At 48.5% G+C, this 17,712-nt stretch overlaps 1 protein-coding gene across 2 annotated transcripts in view; it reads left to right on the forward strand.

Annotated features, from left to right (window-relative positions):
* The window catches only part of TCF20 (transcription factor 20), a 99,795-nt gene extending 82,862 nt beyond the window's left edge, over positions 1-16,933 (forward strand). The window contains exons 4-6 of one of the 2 annotated variants that reach the window (XM_053586305.1): positions 8,555-8,604; positions 9,614-9,740; positions 15,586-16,933. In XM_053586305.1, the coding sequence (XP_053442280.1) occupies positions 8,555-8,604; positions 9,614-9,697 (134 nt within the window). In that variant the 3' untranslated portion in view covers positions 9,698-9,740; positions 15,586-16,933. The remainder of the gene's footprint in view (positions 1-8,554; positions 8,605-9,613; positions 9,741-15,585) is intronic. The other variant, XM_053586306.1, reaches the window with a different exon arrangement.
* The last annotated feature ends 779 nt before the right edge of the window (positions 16,934-17,712 follow it).

Here is a 17,712-nt window from a genome sequence, read left to right on the forward strand (position 1 = left end):
ATTCTGTTGACCCTGGTGAGGAACTTGTGGCCTATTTTGTAAAGCAGATGGACCATTTTACATTCCCACTAGCAGTGTGTGAGGATTCCAGTTCCTCCACATCCTCACCGATACTTGTTATTTTGTCTTTTCTTTTTTAATTATAGTCATCTCAGTGGGTGTGCAATGGTATCTGATTTCAATTTTGATTTTGTTATTTTCCTGATGGCTAATGATGTTGAACATCTTTTTATGTATTTATTGGCCATTTGTATATCTTCCTGGAAGAAATTGTTATTAAAATCCTTTGCCCATTTTTAAGCTGAGTTTTTTATTGTTGAGTTTTAAGAATTCTTTATAAGGTGGGAACAGTAGCTCATGCCTGTAATCCTAGCACACTGGGAGGCCGAGATGGGCAGATAGCTTGAGCTCAGGAGGTCAAGACTAGCCTGAGCAAGAGGGATACCCTATCTCTGAAAATAGCCGGGCATTGTGATAGATGCCTGTAATCCCAGCTACTCAGGAGGCTGAGACAAGAGGATCACTTGAGCCCAGGAATCTGAGGTTGCTGTGAGTATGATGCCATGACACTCTACCGAGCACACAAAGTGGGACTCTGTCTCAAAAAAAGAAAAGGAATTCTTTGTAATTGTGGATATATGGTTTGCAAATATTTTCTTCCCTTCTGGGAGTTGTCTTTACTTTTCTGATAGCATCCTTTGAAACACAGAAGGTTTTCATTTTGACAAAGTCCAATTTATCTGCATTTTCTTTTGTCACTTATGCTTCTGGTGTCATATCAAACCATTGCCTAATCCAAACTCATGAAGATTTACACCTATGTTTTCTCCTAAGCGTTTTATATATATAGCTGTTACCTTTAAGTCTTTGATCCGTTTTGAGTTAATTGTTGTATATGGTGTGAAGTAAAGAGTTCGAATTCATTCCTTTGCATCTGGATAGCACCATTTGTAGAAATGACCGTTCTTTCCTATGGAATAATCTTGGCACCTTTGTCAAAAATCAGTTGATCATGGACTTACTTCTGGACTCTCTCTAGTACTATACTGTCTATTGTAGCTTTGTAGTAGGTTTTGGAATTGGAAGTGTGGCTCTTCCAATTTTCTGGGTCCCTTCCTATCTTGTATGAATTCTAGGATTAGCTTACTAATTTCTGTTCAGTTAAAAAGCAGAGGGGCAGTTGGTTTTTTGTTTGTTTTAGGAGATAGTCTCATTCAGTTGCCCCTGTGCTGTGGTAGAGTGCTGTGGTGCCATAGTTCACAACAACCTCAAACTCTTGGACTCAGGCAATCCTCCCGCCTCAGCTTTAGCCTTAGCCTCCCAGGACTATAGGCTACAACGCAGGCTAGTTTTTCTATTTTTAGTAGAGACAGGGTCTCACTCTTGCTCAGGTTAGTCTCCAATTCCTGAGCTCAAGCAGTCCACCCACCTCAGCCTCCCAGAATACAGGCATTAGCCTGGCCCAGAGCTGTGGAAATTTTGATAAACGTTGCACTGAGTCTGTAGATCAATTTAGGGGGTATTGTCATCTTAACAGCACTGTATCTTCTAATTCATGAGATCACTTTCCATTTAGGTCTTTTAATTTCTTTTAATGATATTTTATAGGTTTCAGAATATAAGTTTTACATTTCTTAAGTATTTTATTATTTTTAGTGCTATTACATGTACTAGGTGGAATATTTTTTTGTTCTAATAATTGTATAGCAAATTTTATTTTTTCAGACAGAGTCTCACTTTGTCATCCTTGGTAGAGTGTCGTGGTGTCACAGTTCACAGCAACCTCAAACTCTTGGGCTCAAGCGATCCTCTTGCCTCAGTCTCCTGAGTAGCTGGGACTACAGGTGCCCGCCACAACGCCTGGCTATTTTTTTTTTTTTTTTGTAGAGACAGAGTGTCACTTTATGCCCTTCGGGTAGAGTGCCATGGCATCACACAGCTCACAGCAACTTCCAACTCCTAGGCTTAAGCGATTCTCTTGCCTCAGCCTCCCGAGTAGCTGGGACGACAGGAGCCCGCCACCATGCCCAGCTATTTTTGGTTGCAGTTCTGCCGGGGCCGGTTTTGAACCCGCCACCCTCAGTATGTGGGGCCGGAGCCTTACCGACTGAGCCACAGGCGCCGCCCAACGCCTGGCTATTTTTAGAGACGGAGTCTTGCTCTTGCTCAGACTGGTTTTGAACTCCTTAGCTCAAGGAATCCACCCATCTTGGCCTCCCAGAGTGCCAGGATTACAGGCATGAGCCACCATGCCCGTTTTGCACCAAAATTATTTATTTATTTATTTATTCATTTATTTTGAGACAGAGCCTCAAGCTGTCGCCCTGGGTAGAGTGCTATGGCATCATAGCTCACAGCAACTGCAAACTCTTGGGCTTAAGTGATTGTCTTACCTCAGCCTCCCAGGTAGCTGGAACTACAGGTGCCTGCCACAATGCTGGACTATTTTTTTTGGTTGTAGTTTACGTTGTTGGCAGGCTCGGGCTGGATTTGAACCCACCAGCTCTGGGGTATGTGGCTGGCGCCCCAGCTGCTGAGCTACAGGCGCAGAGCTGATCAACTTTTTTTTAAGCTTCCACATATAAGAACATGCAGTGTCTAACTTTCAGTTCCTGGCTTGTCTCACTTAACATAATGTCCTCCAGTTACTTTTTAAGCATAACCTGCAGTGTCGCTGGAGGGAACAGGGGATAGAGAAACAAGAGAGCAGCAGCTAGCACAGTGCTTGTTATCTGAGCTTCCTGGGGTTCTGAGGAAAGAAACAGAGCTGTCTCCATCATCTCTGGGAAAGGGGAGAAGGCGTGGCTGACCAGATGAAGGCGACTGGCACTGGCACAGCACAGCGGAAGAATGCGTCTTACGGTCCCCCTGCCCACCCTTCGCTCTTCCAGTGCAGTGGTTGCTTCAGCCCCCCAGCTTGTGCTCAGGCACCACTCCCAAGCTTTCGCTTTGCCTTTTTTCTCCCTTCCTTCTTTTCTCAGGTTTCTGTGGGAGGGGCAGCTAAAAAGAACAAGAAGGGTACAGAGGATAATGCCAAAGTTAGATTCTCATAAAAGTGTGTGTGTGCACGTAGGCATGCTCAGGAAAGCAGCTTGGTGGCCAGGGTACTGTTTAACGAGAGGGATGAACGGGGAGTAAGACGCGGGGAGCTTCCAGGTGCCAGTTCAGGGAGTTTGGGTTTAAGTCTGCCCCTTCCATTCTCTTCCTTCTACATGTTGCCATGTTGAGTCTAAGTGGTAATTCACACAGGGTTGTGGTCTGGCATATTCTGTAATACAACTGTTAAATCCTTTTTTCTCAAGATCCAGCCAGTTGTCTTTTCTCATTTTCATTATATTGCCCCTAATTACTTCTGAATGTTTGGTTTTCTTCTTGCAGTTGAAGCTTTGCAGTTTTTGAGTGGGTTTTTTTTGTTAATTTGTTTTTAGAGCCACCTTGATCAGATTCAAGCAGTGTGGTTGGGATTCTTTAGAAAGTGTGGATGGACGGTGCCTGTGGCTCAAGGAGTAGGGCACCCGCCCCATATACCGGGGGTGGCAGGTTCGAGCCTGGCCCCACCCAAAACTGCAATAAAAAAAAAAAAGGGCAGTGGAGCAGTGGGAATATCCTGTCCTCTGATGGAAGCTTCCTACACACTGGCCTACCCCACCCACTTTGCTGAGCCTTCTTTATTACCTGAGGCTTTTTTTTTTTTTTTTTAAACAGTCTCACTTTATCACCCTCTATAGAGTGCTGTGGCATCACAGCTCATAGCAATCTCCAGCTCTTGGGCTTAGGCGATGATTCTCTTTCCTCAGCCTCCCTACTAGCTGGGACTACAGGCACCTGCCACAATGCTCGGCTATTTTCTTTGTTGCAGTTTGGCAAGGGCCAGGTTCAAACCGGCCACCCTCGGTACAAGGGGCCAGCGCCCTACCCACTGAGCCACAGGCGCTGTCCTACCTGAGGCTTTATAAGCAAATGGCACTTTCTATTTTTGAGCCTGTCTTGGTGACCTACCTACTTAAGCTGGTAACATCTCTATATAACAGAAGTTGGTGGCCAAGCGTCTAGTGAGAGGGAGGCTCTGGGTCAGGAGGGATGTAGGTGGGGCTCTTGGCTCTCTGGCTTCACCACCCCTGCTGCTGCACACTCTGACCTCCGTGTGGAGAGCTGGGACCAAAGAAGCAGCTTCACAAGATGGCCACATTTGGGGCATTGTGGACTTTTTGATGACCCAGTTCACAGTGCCCCAGAGGCTGATACTCCTCTGCAGGGGTAGATGCCTATATCTTCCCCAGTCTTCTCAGGATTTCTGCTGTCTGCATGTGATGTATCTTTAGGTCCAGGAAAGTTTTCCATTGATTGGCTTTTCTTTCTAATCATAACAAATATAAGTCCTTGGTTTTGAGGGTCCCTAATCTCTTTGGAATAAGGAGCAGTTTTAACATTTTCATCTCTGCCTTGTCATCACCCATCTAGATCCTTAAAGAGCTGTTGATGTCTCAAGGAAAACTTGTATTACTGGGGTGTCTCCATGGAAACAGAATCTCTGTTTCATGAGGCCCTGTGGCTCCTGCAGGGAGCCCTGAACCTGGCCCACCTGATGCTGCTGCATTTCTGACATCATAGTTGGCTGTTGGTGATGCTTGTTATGTCACAGGCACAGAGTTTGGCTTCAGATAGGGAACACAGTAGTAATAACATGAGCTCTGGCAAAAAAAAAAAAAAATGCATTTAATCCAATGAGCTACAACAATCGAGGCAGAAGGAAAAAAGGAGTTTGGTAGCTCATTAATAATTCCACTGTGCATAAAGAATCTTGCCTGAGGGGATTTTTCTTTTACTCTCATGAAGAAACATGGCTGGGAGTTCTACTTTCTATGGCTGCCCTCGAAGCAGCATTTTAGAGCTGCTCTGTCTACTGCAGGATTTTTTTATTATAATTACTATTATTATCTCAGGTCATTGTGAGGATGCAAACCACCACGTCACAATTTTCGAATTGGTTAGGTAGAGTCCTCCTCGTAGTTGTGTCTGCTACAGGCTTTGATCTTGCCGTGGTGGGGTCAGAGCCTAGGATGGTCATTATGAAACGCTGGCGGTCTGGCTCCTCTCCAAAGAGGCAGCTATCTGTATCACAGAAACCAGTCCCAGTGTCAGAATTCCCTCTGTCACCTCACTGCATCCCAGGAGCCTGAGTCAGCTCCTCTGCAAGGCAGGGTGGGACTGGCAGGTCCCTGTGTTCCAGCCCCATGTTATGCCAATATTAGGAATGACAGTGCTGAGTCAGATCATAGGTGACCTGGAGACAGTGTCTGCACAGAAGACATTAGGGCCTTCTCTTCTCATTTCTCCTGCACACCCTTGGAGCTCACCATCCTCAGCCTGGGGCTACGTGGATAAGGTGGGCCTTTTGAAGCAAGAGAGATCTTGCTGTGAGGAGCTCAGTGAGTCTGCTTGCTTGCTTTGGGAAGGCACCTTCTCTTCTCAGGTCTGACGTTTGTGTCTGGAAGCCCTTTTATTGACTACACCCCCTTGCCTTTCCGAGCTTGCTTGATTTTGACCCTACTGTGCAGAGGTACTGGCTGGGCCCTCCGGGCAGTGGAGGGCCTTACTGAAAACAAACTGAGAGATGGTGGCTGGCCAAGTACACCTGTTCAGTCCTCAGAAGAGTTTTTACTACGCTTCATAGTGCTCTTCACCCCCCAGCAGAGAGGAGAAGAGGCTCCCCTGTCCTCCAAGCATCTGAGCTCTCTAGCTGTGGTTCCATCACGTGCCAGAATCTTGAATTGCAGTTCTTAATAGCCTGTGGATTAAAGAACAGAAAAGAGCATTTGCCTGCACAAAGGGCTTGCCAAAGGTGGATACTGTCTCTGGCAGATTCCTTTAGGAGATTTCCATTTCCAGAAGTACCTGGTACTAGTTCCAAGTTGTCTTTAGTTGGTACTCACATTAATGTTTTACATCTTTTCTGCTTTCAACTTGGAGGGAACACAGTTTCCTCACTTTAGATGTGTTTTACTAATGGTCTGTCACAACTGGTCACTGTTCAGTGACTATCAGGGGAACTGAGCCACTTATGCCTTTCCTTGGTCACTCATGTGGTCTCCACCCTTATTTATATAAACCCTGTGGCACAGGCAGGGTGTAGTCCCACATGTGCTTGTGTTGTTTCTCTTTGGCCCAGAACAGCGCTGCCTAAGCCCGGGGAGGGGGGATGTGCTTCCCTTGAGCTCCAGTTGTCTGTGTCCTGCTGCTCAGAGAGACACTGGCATATTGGAGCAGCAGGAGTCTCAGTCACACTGTGCACTTGTGGATTTTAAATTAACACATTTCACTTGCTGCCACTAGCTGCAGCTGGGGGAGGAGCTAAAGGTTAGCAATGACTTGCTGAGCTCTTGGGCCCTGGGAGCAGAGAAAGCTGCCACCCACTTTCTTAGATGTCAGGGACTACCCAGAGGTAGGTAGCAATATTCCAGGTTTAGCCAAATGAAAGGCTCTTTTTCTTTTTATTTTTTTTTTTTAAATTTGGCCGGGGCTGGGTTTGAACCCACCACCTCCAGCATATGGGACCGGCGCCCTACCCGCTGAGCCACACAGGTGCCGCCCGAAAGGCTCTTTTTTTATTTGCTTAGGAGACTGGATCCTGAAGAACTTTTTGTTTGTGTGTTCCCTTGCTTGTTACTATTTATCTGAAATCTGTGGGTACACAGGCTGCTAATCTGGATTTCAGTTTAAATTTAATAAGGGTAGGGCGGCGCCTGTGGCTCAGTGAGTAGGGCACTGGCCCCCTATGCCAAGGGTGGCGGGTTCAAACCCAGCTCCAGCCAAACTGCAACAGAAAAATAGCCGGGCGTCGTGGCTGGCGCCTATAGTCCCAGCTGCTTGGGAGGCTGAGGCAAGAGAATCGCGTAAGCCCAAGAGTTAGAGGTTGCTGTGAGCCATGTGACACCCTGGCACTCTACCCGAGGGCGGTACAGTGAGACTCACTCTACAAAAAAAAAAAAAGAAAGAAAAAAAATTTAATAAGGGTAGTAAGCACCAGGGCTTCCTTCCATTGTGGTGCCTGGGAGCGCTGAGGATGTTTGATCAGTATTTATTAGCATTCTGCCACCACATCTTGCACCAGTGACCTGGCTTTGGGTCACTGGGAGCTGTGGTGTGCAGGGTGAACTCATTAAATAGATTTCCTCTGCCCCAATCCACTTGCACCATTTCCTCACCCCAATCCACTTGTTCTACCCTGTACCATACAGCTCAACTCACCTGGAGGCAGATGCATCCCTTGCTGTCATGGAGGATGCAATCACCACGTTAAAAGTTGGAATGAATTATTTTTCCTCCAAGGAGTGAAAGCACCCTTGTGGGAGTCTACTTTCCTCTGAAGTGTTTAGTGTGGATTATGTGATTTGTATTGGGGGCTTCTGTGTCTCCATGAGTTATAGGGCAAAGGTGACTGCTGGACCCTTGGGCCTGGCCTGCTTTTCTATCTCTGGTCTCTCTCTGTACAGAGGAGAAGTGTCTCCAGATTTTAAAGCATCCTTACAGCGAGGCTTTGGCTTGAGCCTGGGAAATGCAGTTAGCCCAGAATCAAGAATTAGCATTTAGGGCGGCGCCTGTGGCTCAGTGGGTAGGGTGCCAGCCCCATATGCTGAGGGTGGCGGGTTCGAGCCCAGCCCCGGCCAAACTGCAACAACAACAACAGAAAATAGCCGGGCATTGTGGCGGGCGCCTGTAGTCCCAGCTACTTGTGAGGCTGAGTCAAGAGAATCGCCTAAGCCCAAGGATTTGGAGGTTGCTGTGAGCTGTGACGCTACGGCACTCTACTGAGGGCGATAAAGTGAGACTCTGTCTCTACAAAAAAAAAAAAAGAATTAGCATTTATTAGAGATTGTTTCTGATTTTGAAAATAGTATAATTATCATCGAGGAAATACAAAGATTTTAAAAATTAAAATTACTTAGCCAAGTGTGGGGGCTCACTCTGGGAAGCCAAAGCAGGTGGATCACTTGAGCTGAGGAGTTCAAGACTAGCCTGAGCAAGAGCAAGACCCATTTCTACTAAAAAAAAAAAAAAGAAAAGAAAGAAAGAAAAAGAAAACTTACCTGGGTGTTGTGGCAGGCACCTATAGTCCCTGCTACTTGGGAGGCCAAGGCAAGAGCATCACTTAAGCCCAGGAATTTGAGGTTGCTGAGAGTTACAATGCCACAGCACACTAGCCAGGGGCAACAGAGCATAAGACTTTGTCTCAAAAAAAAGGTAATATTACTTACAATTTTAACTACCCAAGGGGAACAACTATTAAGTTTCAATAGATTACTTTCAGTCTTTATTATATAAACATTTTAATAGAATTAGTGTATTTATACAAGTAGCTGATAGTCCATGGTGTTTAAGGTATCATAGTTTATTTAGGGTATGTCTGATGTTTTCCTGTTAGAAATGACAATGTGGGGACCTCTTACCTCCAGGTCTGACCCTGTTGATCCTAGCCAGCCTGGCCTGGCCCACCCAGGTCCGGCTGTGCCAGGTGAAAACGTCTCCATTTGACTTGTTCACTTCTATTTTGCAGATTGTTTGCTACATGAAGAGAACTTCTCGGTGAGGTGCCCCAAGCACAAGGTGAGTCAGGGCCCAAGAGCTTATGTTCCCAGAAGAACTGGGATACAAGGTGGCTGAAAGACGTAAAACCAGGCATTAGAGGACCTCACCCACACTTGTCTCCACTTGTACCGTGGGCTGCTGGCCTGCTCCTGCCCTGGGAGGGCAGAGAGGCATGATGCTGAAGGGAGACCTGTGGCTCAGGTCAGCACCCTGAATCTTATGAGGTAGCTGGTAGGAATGCTTTGGGGCTGGGGGTTGTCTATGCATGAAGAGTAATGAGAAGATTAAACTCGATAAAACTATTGATTTTCTCTCTGGTTTAATAGAACCCCAGTGCATAGGTTGGCATTTGGTAAGATTGGTTCTAGGCCTTGAGATAGGAGCAAAGGCGTTTTCCCAGACTAAAAAAAAAATACAGAGTTGATTTCAGGGCTTTGGGGGAACTCACATTTTCTTCCAGGCTATGATTCCGCTCAAGTGACCTGGTGGTGCGCAGGGAACCCCGCTTCCTAGTTATAAGGGGGGGGGAACAGCCTGAACAGCCTGTTTGAGATACCACGTGGGGTAAGAGAGGGTGCAGGGAAGGGGCCCCAAGAAAGGATTGAGTTGTTCCCTCTGGTTTCCTGTAGTGGCCACTCTTGGCTGAGGTCACACTGACACCTGGTGGTCACTGGCTGCTCACAGTCTTTGGTCTCCCAAGAAGTGACAGAAAGGACTAACTAGAAAGAGGTTGTCCAGAGAGGTCTGCCCTCAGAATGCTCTTAAAGGACTCTTATGCTTCTCTTTTTTATTTTCAAAAGTGGATCATAAGATATTACAGTATTCTCCTTATTTTCACTTAACTTGTTACTTCTAGAGCTCCCCTGTTTTAATGGCCACATTTTTGCCTCAGAGAGCCCTGAGTACTGACTCTGCCTTTTCTTTCCTTTTCCGTGTGCCACTCCTGTCCCCTCTGCCTGCCCTGATCCACATGTCTGATGTTCGTGGATCCCTCCTGTCTTGGCTCCTCTTGGCTTTGCCGCGGCAGCCTCCCCTTCCGTGCCCTCTCCCCCCCCTGCAGAACAAGACCGCGAAAGGCAGCCTCAGCACAGAGCAGTCGGAGCGGGGGTGAGGGGGGCGTGTGCTCGTGGGAATGGAGAGGACAGCAAGCACAGGTGAGTCGAGGCCACCCGGCTCCCACCATCACCTGCCCACTCCCAGCAGGTGTTGGTGCTTCTGCCCTCCTGCTCACCCCAGGCTGTACCACCAGCATGTAATGTAGTCATGTGGATTCCCAGAACTAGGTGGATAAAGTGTTTTTCCATTTGTTACTCAGCTCCCAGAACATCTGTGAGAAGGTGGTGGGGGGGTGTCTTCAAAACTGTTCACTGCCAATGGGGGTTCAGGGCAGAACTGGCAAGTGGGGCCTCCTGAGTCGTACTCCCAAAGGCAGATGTCACAGGCATTGAGGTCAGCCCTTTTGAGGTGGGGTGCATCTACCAGCAGCCCCCAGAGGGTTCTAGAGAGGGGTCTAGCAAGGGTCTCCTCTTTTAAATTTACTATGTTTCTGTAAAGCTTATAGCATGTTTTTCTCTTGAAATACTTTTTTTCCCCAGTACTGTGAAGGATTACTTTTTGCAGAAGTACAAAGGGAAGGGAAGTCTTCTTAAAGATTTAGTAGACTTCAGCATCTGTCTTAATTTTGCTCTCAAGCGATTGAGCTTTCCTTTGTGAGCATGCGGGTTGTGGTCGGGGCTGTCCAGCAGGTGTCCGTGGAAACAAGGTTACAAGACTTGGGTCTCTAAAAGCTTAGGTCTGCGCAGCTGTGCTCTCTGACCTCCCTGCCTCCCTTACCTCCCCCGCCTTGCCAAGGAGTCACTGAGGGGTAAGGGAAAATAGATTGAGAGAGAAGAGAAGAAAAAAATGCAACGTAGCTTGTTGCACTATAGAACTGCAGAAGTGGGCAAGGGGACCACCTATCTCAGAGTTGTCCCTTGAGAAGTCATTTCTCCCAAAAGAAGGCTCCTAGGCCTCCAGGAGTCTGACCCACAGGGCTCTGGCTGCACCAGACCTGTGCCTCGGGCAGCACAACACCCCTGATTGCCCTCTGTGGAATGTGCCCTCCCCCTTGTTACAGGGGTGGGGGTGTCCACCTCTCTCTGGAATACCCAACAGTAATTTTCAGAAAAATCTAATTCGTCTTAGAAAGTGTCAGTTTTCCTTCTCTGAGAAGACATTTGTTTCTTAGGCGGGTCCTGATACTGACTTCTGGGGAAGGCCCCTGTGCCGCCCACCCTGTGTGGGGGCTTCCGAGTGCGTTCTTGGTGGGGGAGCGAGGTGAGTGCTCTGCAGTGGTGCTGTTCTCTCTTCCCAGGAGTAGGGTTGGCAGCGGAGGAGTCAGAACAAAACAGAACAGGTGGCCTATTGTAGACCTTCAAACTACTATCTCTGTCGGCCCTCCTACACATCTCCGGGCTTGCGTGTGTCGCTGTGCCTGGGCAGGCCCTGCCCTCTCACAGGGATGCCTCTATCCCTAGCCCAGATGGTTGGAGTCAAGTTCTGAAGCGAACCACGATGAATATTCCTGGAACGTGTCATGACAGACCTGGTTACAGGAAGAAACATTTGTGGCTCAGTGCTTTTTGTTTTTGTCTTGGAATTCCAGCTCATGTCTGAGAGAAAGAAAGTTTGGACTCTAGATCTGGTGGGCAAATCTTTTGGGGATTCGGTTCATGGTCTTGTTCCTCTCTGCTCAGGCCCTCAACTCTAGAGCAGAACAGTGGGCCCATCCCCTGCTCCCTGCCATGCTGAAGCACAGTGTGAAGCCACCTGATCCATTGCGTAGGTAGTCTCGAGTCCACTGAGGTCAGACCGTTCAGCTCTTGGAGGGAAAAGTGGACATGCTGTGTCCATTCTGGTCCCTCTGAAATTGTTCACACACTGTTCCCACCAGGCAGCGCCTCTCCCTGGTTTCTTAGTTCAGCAGAGCTTCATTGAGGATAGTCACTGCCCTTCAGGCCCAGGGTACGCCCTAGGATCCTGGTGATCGAGGACAGAGAGTTGCCGTTATTTGGTCCCCTGACAAGACAGTGGATGTACATGTGTGTCTGCCTCCAGGCGCCCCACTTTCTCAGGCAGGGTGGTAAGGACAGTGCCCTGTGACCTCAGGTCTCTATGCCTTAGTTTCTTTCCTAAAGTGGAACAACAATGCCAACCTTGCAAGGATTCTGTTAGAAAGTGTCTCCAAGGTACCGACACAGACATGCTGGGTGCTCTGGCTCTGAGCCCAATGGCCTGCCCTGCCTGGCTGAGCCATGTTAATACCAGGAGCTGGGTGGTGTCAAAGCTACAGACTGGACCCTATAGCTGTCCTATGTAGTAAAGAATACCCAATACCCAAAGGCTGGGGGTTAGAAGATGCTGTCCTCTACCCCTTGCATTTGGGATACCTGGCACCTGTCCCTCGCCAGGCCATGAATGTAAGAGAGGAAATCACCCAGCAGGCTGCCATGTGCCCTTTGCCAAAGACAAGTGTGGCAGACCTATGGTTGCTGCTCTTTTTGTGTTGAGATTGTTGTCTTGCTGGCTTCCTGTGACTGGTGGTCATCAGGTCTTTGACAGTGGGACCCTATACCCAGCTCTTCTTGTCATGTAGTAAGCAGGAAGCCTGCCACCTTCTGCCAAGGCCCTGTGATCCAGGGACAGGGAGGAGTAAACTTCATCCGAACTGACAGTCTGCCCAGGGTGCATGGAGACAGCAGCTGCCAACTCGCCTTGCCATGGAAGGAAGCTGAGCAGGGTCGGGGAAGGGTGAGCAGCCTCCCTCCCCCTAGAGCTGGACGTCACATACCCAGGCCACATAAGAAGTTTCATGTTCTAGAGTCACCCCTTACCCCAGGCTGGGCCAGGAAAAGCCCCGGGAGTACATCTCCAGGAAACTCAAGTCTGTCTGCTTCCCTCACCACCAGCCCCAGCCTAGGTGTGTGAGCCTCCTGCAGGACCACCTCACTGTTACACCATGCCGTCCTGCCACCAGCCCCAAATGTAATCTCCTGCAAGCTTCCCTGCAGCTGTCTGTCTACTTCAGCGGTTCCTGTCACATTTAGAATGAAGTCCAGATTCCTAACCTTGACCCAAAAGCCTGTGGAAGTCTCAGGCAAGGGTCTCCAGGCTCCTGGTCTCCTTCAGCTCCACAGGGGCCAGGCTGTCTCCCTCTGGGTTTTTTCACACTTTGCCTGCCCATCTTCTCGTGACACGCTCCATTTCATTCTCCAGATCTCACCCTAAATGTCACTTCTTCAAAGAAGCTTCACAGAAGCTTTCTAAATCTCAAAATTGCCCCACTCTTCCCACTCTGTAACCAGTTCCTGGCACCGCCACAACTCAGATTGCTCACTTGATCACTACCTGTCTCTCTACTACACTGGGCTCCAGGCTTCTGAGGGGAGGAACTGTGTCTCTCTCTTTGTACCATGTTGGCCTAGCCCCGAGCAGGACTCAGAGTGGGTTAGGGGATGAATGCCAGAGCCCAAGAAAGGACCCTTCGACCCCAATTGCAATGCTCTAAGTCAGTACAGATTCAGAATTAGATTTCCCTCAACACCTTCCCTCCCCAGGTGGGAATTATGTGTCTATTTTACAGGAGAGGCAGTGGGCTCTGGGAGAATCCTGGCTAGGTCAGGTGGTGTTGCAGTGATGGACTCTTGCTGCAGTTGGGAAGGGCAGGAGTCTGGTGTGGAAGGATGCAGGACAGAGTCCCAGGTTCGGGCCATGGGCGTATAAAGAGGTATAGTCATAAGGACAAGGGACAGTAAAAACTGAAACCCTGCACTCAGGCCGCCCAGCTTCCAGATGCCTTTGTTCAGAGGGAGCAACTGGTCTTCAGCACAGGGATGGCAGGTCGTATGCTCCACTTGACAGCTGCCACTGTGGCTCAGTGTCTGGGGCACAACCTTCTCCTATCAGCCACCCCTAACCAGCCATGTGGTTTTGCGCTTCGTATGTTATCTCCTCAGGCTTCAGCTTTTCATCTTGCAAAAAGGGATCAGGGTCTCGGTGCAATTACAGAATACTGGCTGTAAAGTTTTGATAGTGCCTGGCACAGAATCAGTGCTTAGAGAATATTCTTTCCTTCCTATTTCTCCTACTGAAGGAACAGTTTTTAAAACTAACACTTGGGAAGGTGGGGATGGTCCCATCACATTCAGAACACACAGAGAAAACATGCATTGTGGTCCCATCACATTCAGGACCCAGGGTGTTTGGGCCAGCCTAGTCATCCAGTCATCAGACCCTGGGAAAAACCCCTTACTGGAAGGCTGGAGGGCAGAGCCCAGGCCAGGGGTACCTGAGTTGTGTGGTGCTCCCAGGAGGGGCCCGTGGTCAGCAGCACGGAACCAACTGGCCAGGCAGACCCTGGGTGTTGAGGCTTCATCCTGAAGTGGGGGGCTAGGGCAAGGCCTGCTATTCTGAGTAATGAGCGAGACTGGGGTGCTGTGCAAACCCTATTCTGTCCTTCCCTCCATGAACAGAGCCTGGCTAGGGTGCACGTGGGCATCTGACGTCAAGTTCACACAGACATCCCAGCAAGATGATGCCAGCCTGGTCATCACCTTTACAGAGGCCCATTGGTTCCTGAGGAGGGCACCAGAGAAGGCACAAGGACTCATGTTCAGTGCTGTTTCTCTTCACTTTCCTGGCAGCCTTAGCCTCAGGGAACCCAGAGAGAGGCAGTGGAGAATCCCTGTGCCACCAAGGAAGAGAAAACACGCATTATGGGCGGAGCAACATCTAGGGCCCACAGCCACCTTTAGGACTAGGGAAGCCCCTTGATAGCTGAGGCCATTCTGGGAATGACACACCAGGCGCATGTGAAGTCATGGGGCCTTCCTTCACATGGGCCTGGTGACAGTGTGCTGTTCCTGTGGAGTGTCTTCCTGCTTGTTGGCATTTTCTGCCAAGTAGTCAGGAACCCCCTAGGGCGAGGGCGTCTATGCATGTGTGCTTGGGAACAGCACGTTCTTAGCTTCACGGGCCCCAGCCTTCTTACCTGGTCTGCATATGAGGGAGTATCGTGGAAGCAGAAAGACTGGTGGTGCCTCACTTCCCAGTGTCAGTTGGCAGAGGTCACGAACAGGGCTTGAGGTAGCAGAAGGGTAAGCCACAGTGGTAGTCTCATGACCACTGTGATTGGCGGAAGCAAGTGAGGGGCCAGGCCGCCACCCTTCTTGGCTTCTAGTGTAATTTTTTTTCTAAACTGAATTCCTTAGAAATAACTGTGTCTCTCTGAGACCTTTGTGCATGGAGTGGCCCATGGAGCATTCCAAAGAGGCCCTTGGGACAACCCATCTCCCTTACATGGGGCACTGGAGTCACCTTCCTGCACCTGGGCTAGAAAAAAAGAGGAGCCCAGCAGCTGGGGATGGGCGACCCCAGGCTCCTGAGGAGCCAGAAGGTTTACATCCAATGGATCTGTCTTAGCTGGGGCAGGGTGCTGAGACTGGGGGCAGGGACATTTTTCTTTGCTAAGTATAAAGACCTGGCTTTGTCACCTAGAGGCAGCTGTGAAATTGCCCTGGGAGGCTGAACTTTGAGAAGGTTCTTCCACGCATTAGCTGGGTGCTCTCAGCCACCTCTGAGGACCAAGCCCTGCCCCCAGGTGTTGAACTACAACTGCAGGGGTTCTGAGCACTGCTTGCCTTGCTCAGGTGAAGCTCCATGAGCTGCTGCACTGGAGCGGCCCACCGTGAGTGCAGGGCATCTTCTGGTCTCAATTGCTTCTGCATTCTGGGAGGGCAGACATGCCCTGGGGAGCCCTCAGAGTTCAGCCCCAGCACCCCCGACTAAGGTCATTGCTGCCTTTAGACTCTTCCAGGTCCAAAGCCACATGGTGGCACCAGCATTCGTTTTCACGTGTCCCTGCTGAAAGCCCCACCCACCCCGGGGGTGACCTGGAGCGGGCTGTTGGCTGCAGAGCATGTGGAGGTTCCTGGCCCTCAGTACCCGTTCTTTGTCTTCCAGGTGAGACTGTGGAGATGATAAGATGGTGGACACCTGAGTTGGAAACGGTCCTACCTGCAGCCCCGCCCTGCCCCGCCCCACGTGCTCACTCATGCCAGCACTTCTTCCTAAGCTCTCATATCACACTCAAACCAGTGACACCACAGGAAAGAAAGACCCAAGATGTCGTCGTTGGAATGGCTGTTGCCATGGACACAATCTCCATAGTGACAATGTGGGGGGAGGGGGGAGGTGTGGGAGGATGGGGATGGGTGGGGGAATTAAAAGGGAGGGATAAAAATATATATATATATATATAAATCTATTTTTAGTCTGGAAAGACTTTGTTTAAATGAAAGGTGCGCTATCCCTTTTGATTCTATTTTAAAATTATCTAGTTAAAGAATTCCAAATTTGTTCCGATGACAGTGAAAATTAAATGTGAAATTGAAGTGAACAAACCCTCATCTCATGAAGGACAGGGTGTGTGTGGCTTTGAACTTTAGCCTGTTGCTCACCAATTCAGAGAACACTAGACCCAGGATTGAAAGAGCAGGCAAACCACACCTGAACCATCCTTTTGTCATTAATTTGTCTCAAAGTGGGAAGGTTTTGGGGGGAGGGAAGAGGGAATGGTCCATGTTTTCAAGAGTCGGGGAATGACGTCTAAACACAAAAATAAATTTTTCATTTCCAGAAACACTATTTATTTTTTTTTAATTTTTATCTTTTTTTGTGGGAGGTGAAACTGTCAGATGCCTGCGGTTCTAACTATGTCCCGGGTCCCTGTAGGTGGGGAGGATCCAATGGCCCCACCAAGTGTACACAGTGACCTTGGAACAGCAGGCAGAATTAAGTGGTGACCTGTGGTGGGGCCCCTGGGGCCCTTTGTCCTCGGCACATTCCAGGCAGCTGTGCCTTGACCACTGGGACCCACGGGGACAGGAGGAAGCCCAGGTTTCTGCTGCCAGCACAGGCAATGAGAGCTGTGGGCAGGGACAGGGAGGGACTGTTGGTGTGATCAGTGTGGGTTAAACTGACAAGCAACACCCACTTAACTCTTTTTTCTTTTTGCTTTTATTTTTATAAAGGAAAAGGGGGTCTGTCAGATAGGCAGCCCTATGCTACATGATTCTTTATGTTGTGTTGTATTGTTTGGTTTTGTAAAATGTATAATTTTTAAATATCTGAGTTCTAAAAAAAGAAAAAAGTACAAAAAAAATCTTGTTAAGGCCTTAAGAAGGGGTTAGTGCATCTTTCGGGGTCACTCTGCCATGGGGATAAAATAGCTGTTTCACAAACAGTTTTATTTAAAAAAACAAAAAACAGAAAAAAAATCAAAAAAATAATAAACTTCATTTTAACCTTGTTTCCTTTTTTGTGTAACATAAAGTAATCGTGTCTCTTCATTCTCCCATTCCAACCCTAGAAGGTGCTTTGGTTCTGCAGAGGAGGCACCCTAGTCTGTCCCTCCCTGGCCACCCGCCATCTGTCTGTACAGCAGAGCCTTGAACCAAACAAAACCCAGGCTCCTCCCCACCACTCGTGGAGTGAGGGAGTTCACCAGTGTGTGGGGAAGTCAGATCTAGTAAGTTGAAGTAAGGGCATACTTCCAATCAACATTAATTTTAAAGGTTATTAAAAAATAATGCATTGTTAATGGAGTTTTTAGTTTTTGAGGACAGAAATACTGGAAGGAATGTTGTGAAGTAGAAGTAAGCAATTATAAGTGAGTTTTTGCGTGCTCATGAGTCTGGGGCTGCAGAGATGGCAGATTAATTTCATTTTAATGGGTGCATCAAGTATTACCGTCCATCTCCCATTGCGCTGTGCCAGGATGAGGGTGAGCATGCTGCTGGCCGTAGGACCACGCACAGGCAGCTAAATAGGACCTGCATAGAAAAGGGCTTTTTGAGCTGGTTGGCTTCCTATTCTGCTCTTGACGTAGAAGAGCAGTTAAACTGAAAGTAATAGATTTCAGATGTCAAGAGCTAAACCACAAAACTTGAAAAATATGTGTCTTGAGAAAAATACTTTTCCTTGACAGCAAATGTTGCTTCCTCACTTTGTCTTTCATTCTTTTGTCCCTTTTGACTTGGTGACTTGAGCCAGGGGCATTTGTGGTTGCTAGGTCTTTCCTTAAACTGG

This window comes from Nycticebus coucang, chromosome 3, assembly GCF_027406575.1.
Source record: "Nycticebus coucang isolate mNycCou1 chromosome 3, mNycCou1.pri, whole genome shotgun sequence".
Classification (NCBI taxonomy): Eukaryota; Metazoa; Chordata; class Mammalia; order Primates; family Lorisidae; genus Nycticebus; species Nycticebus coucang.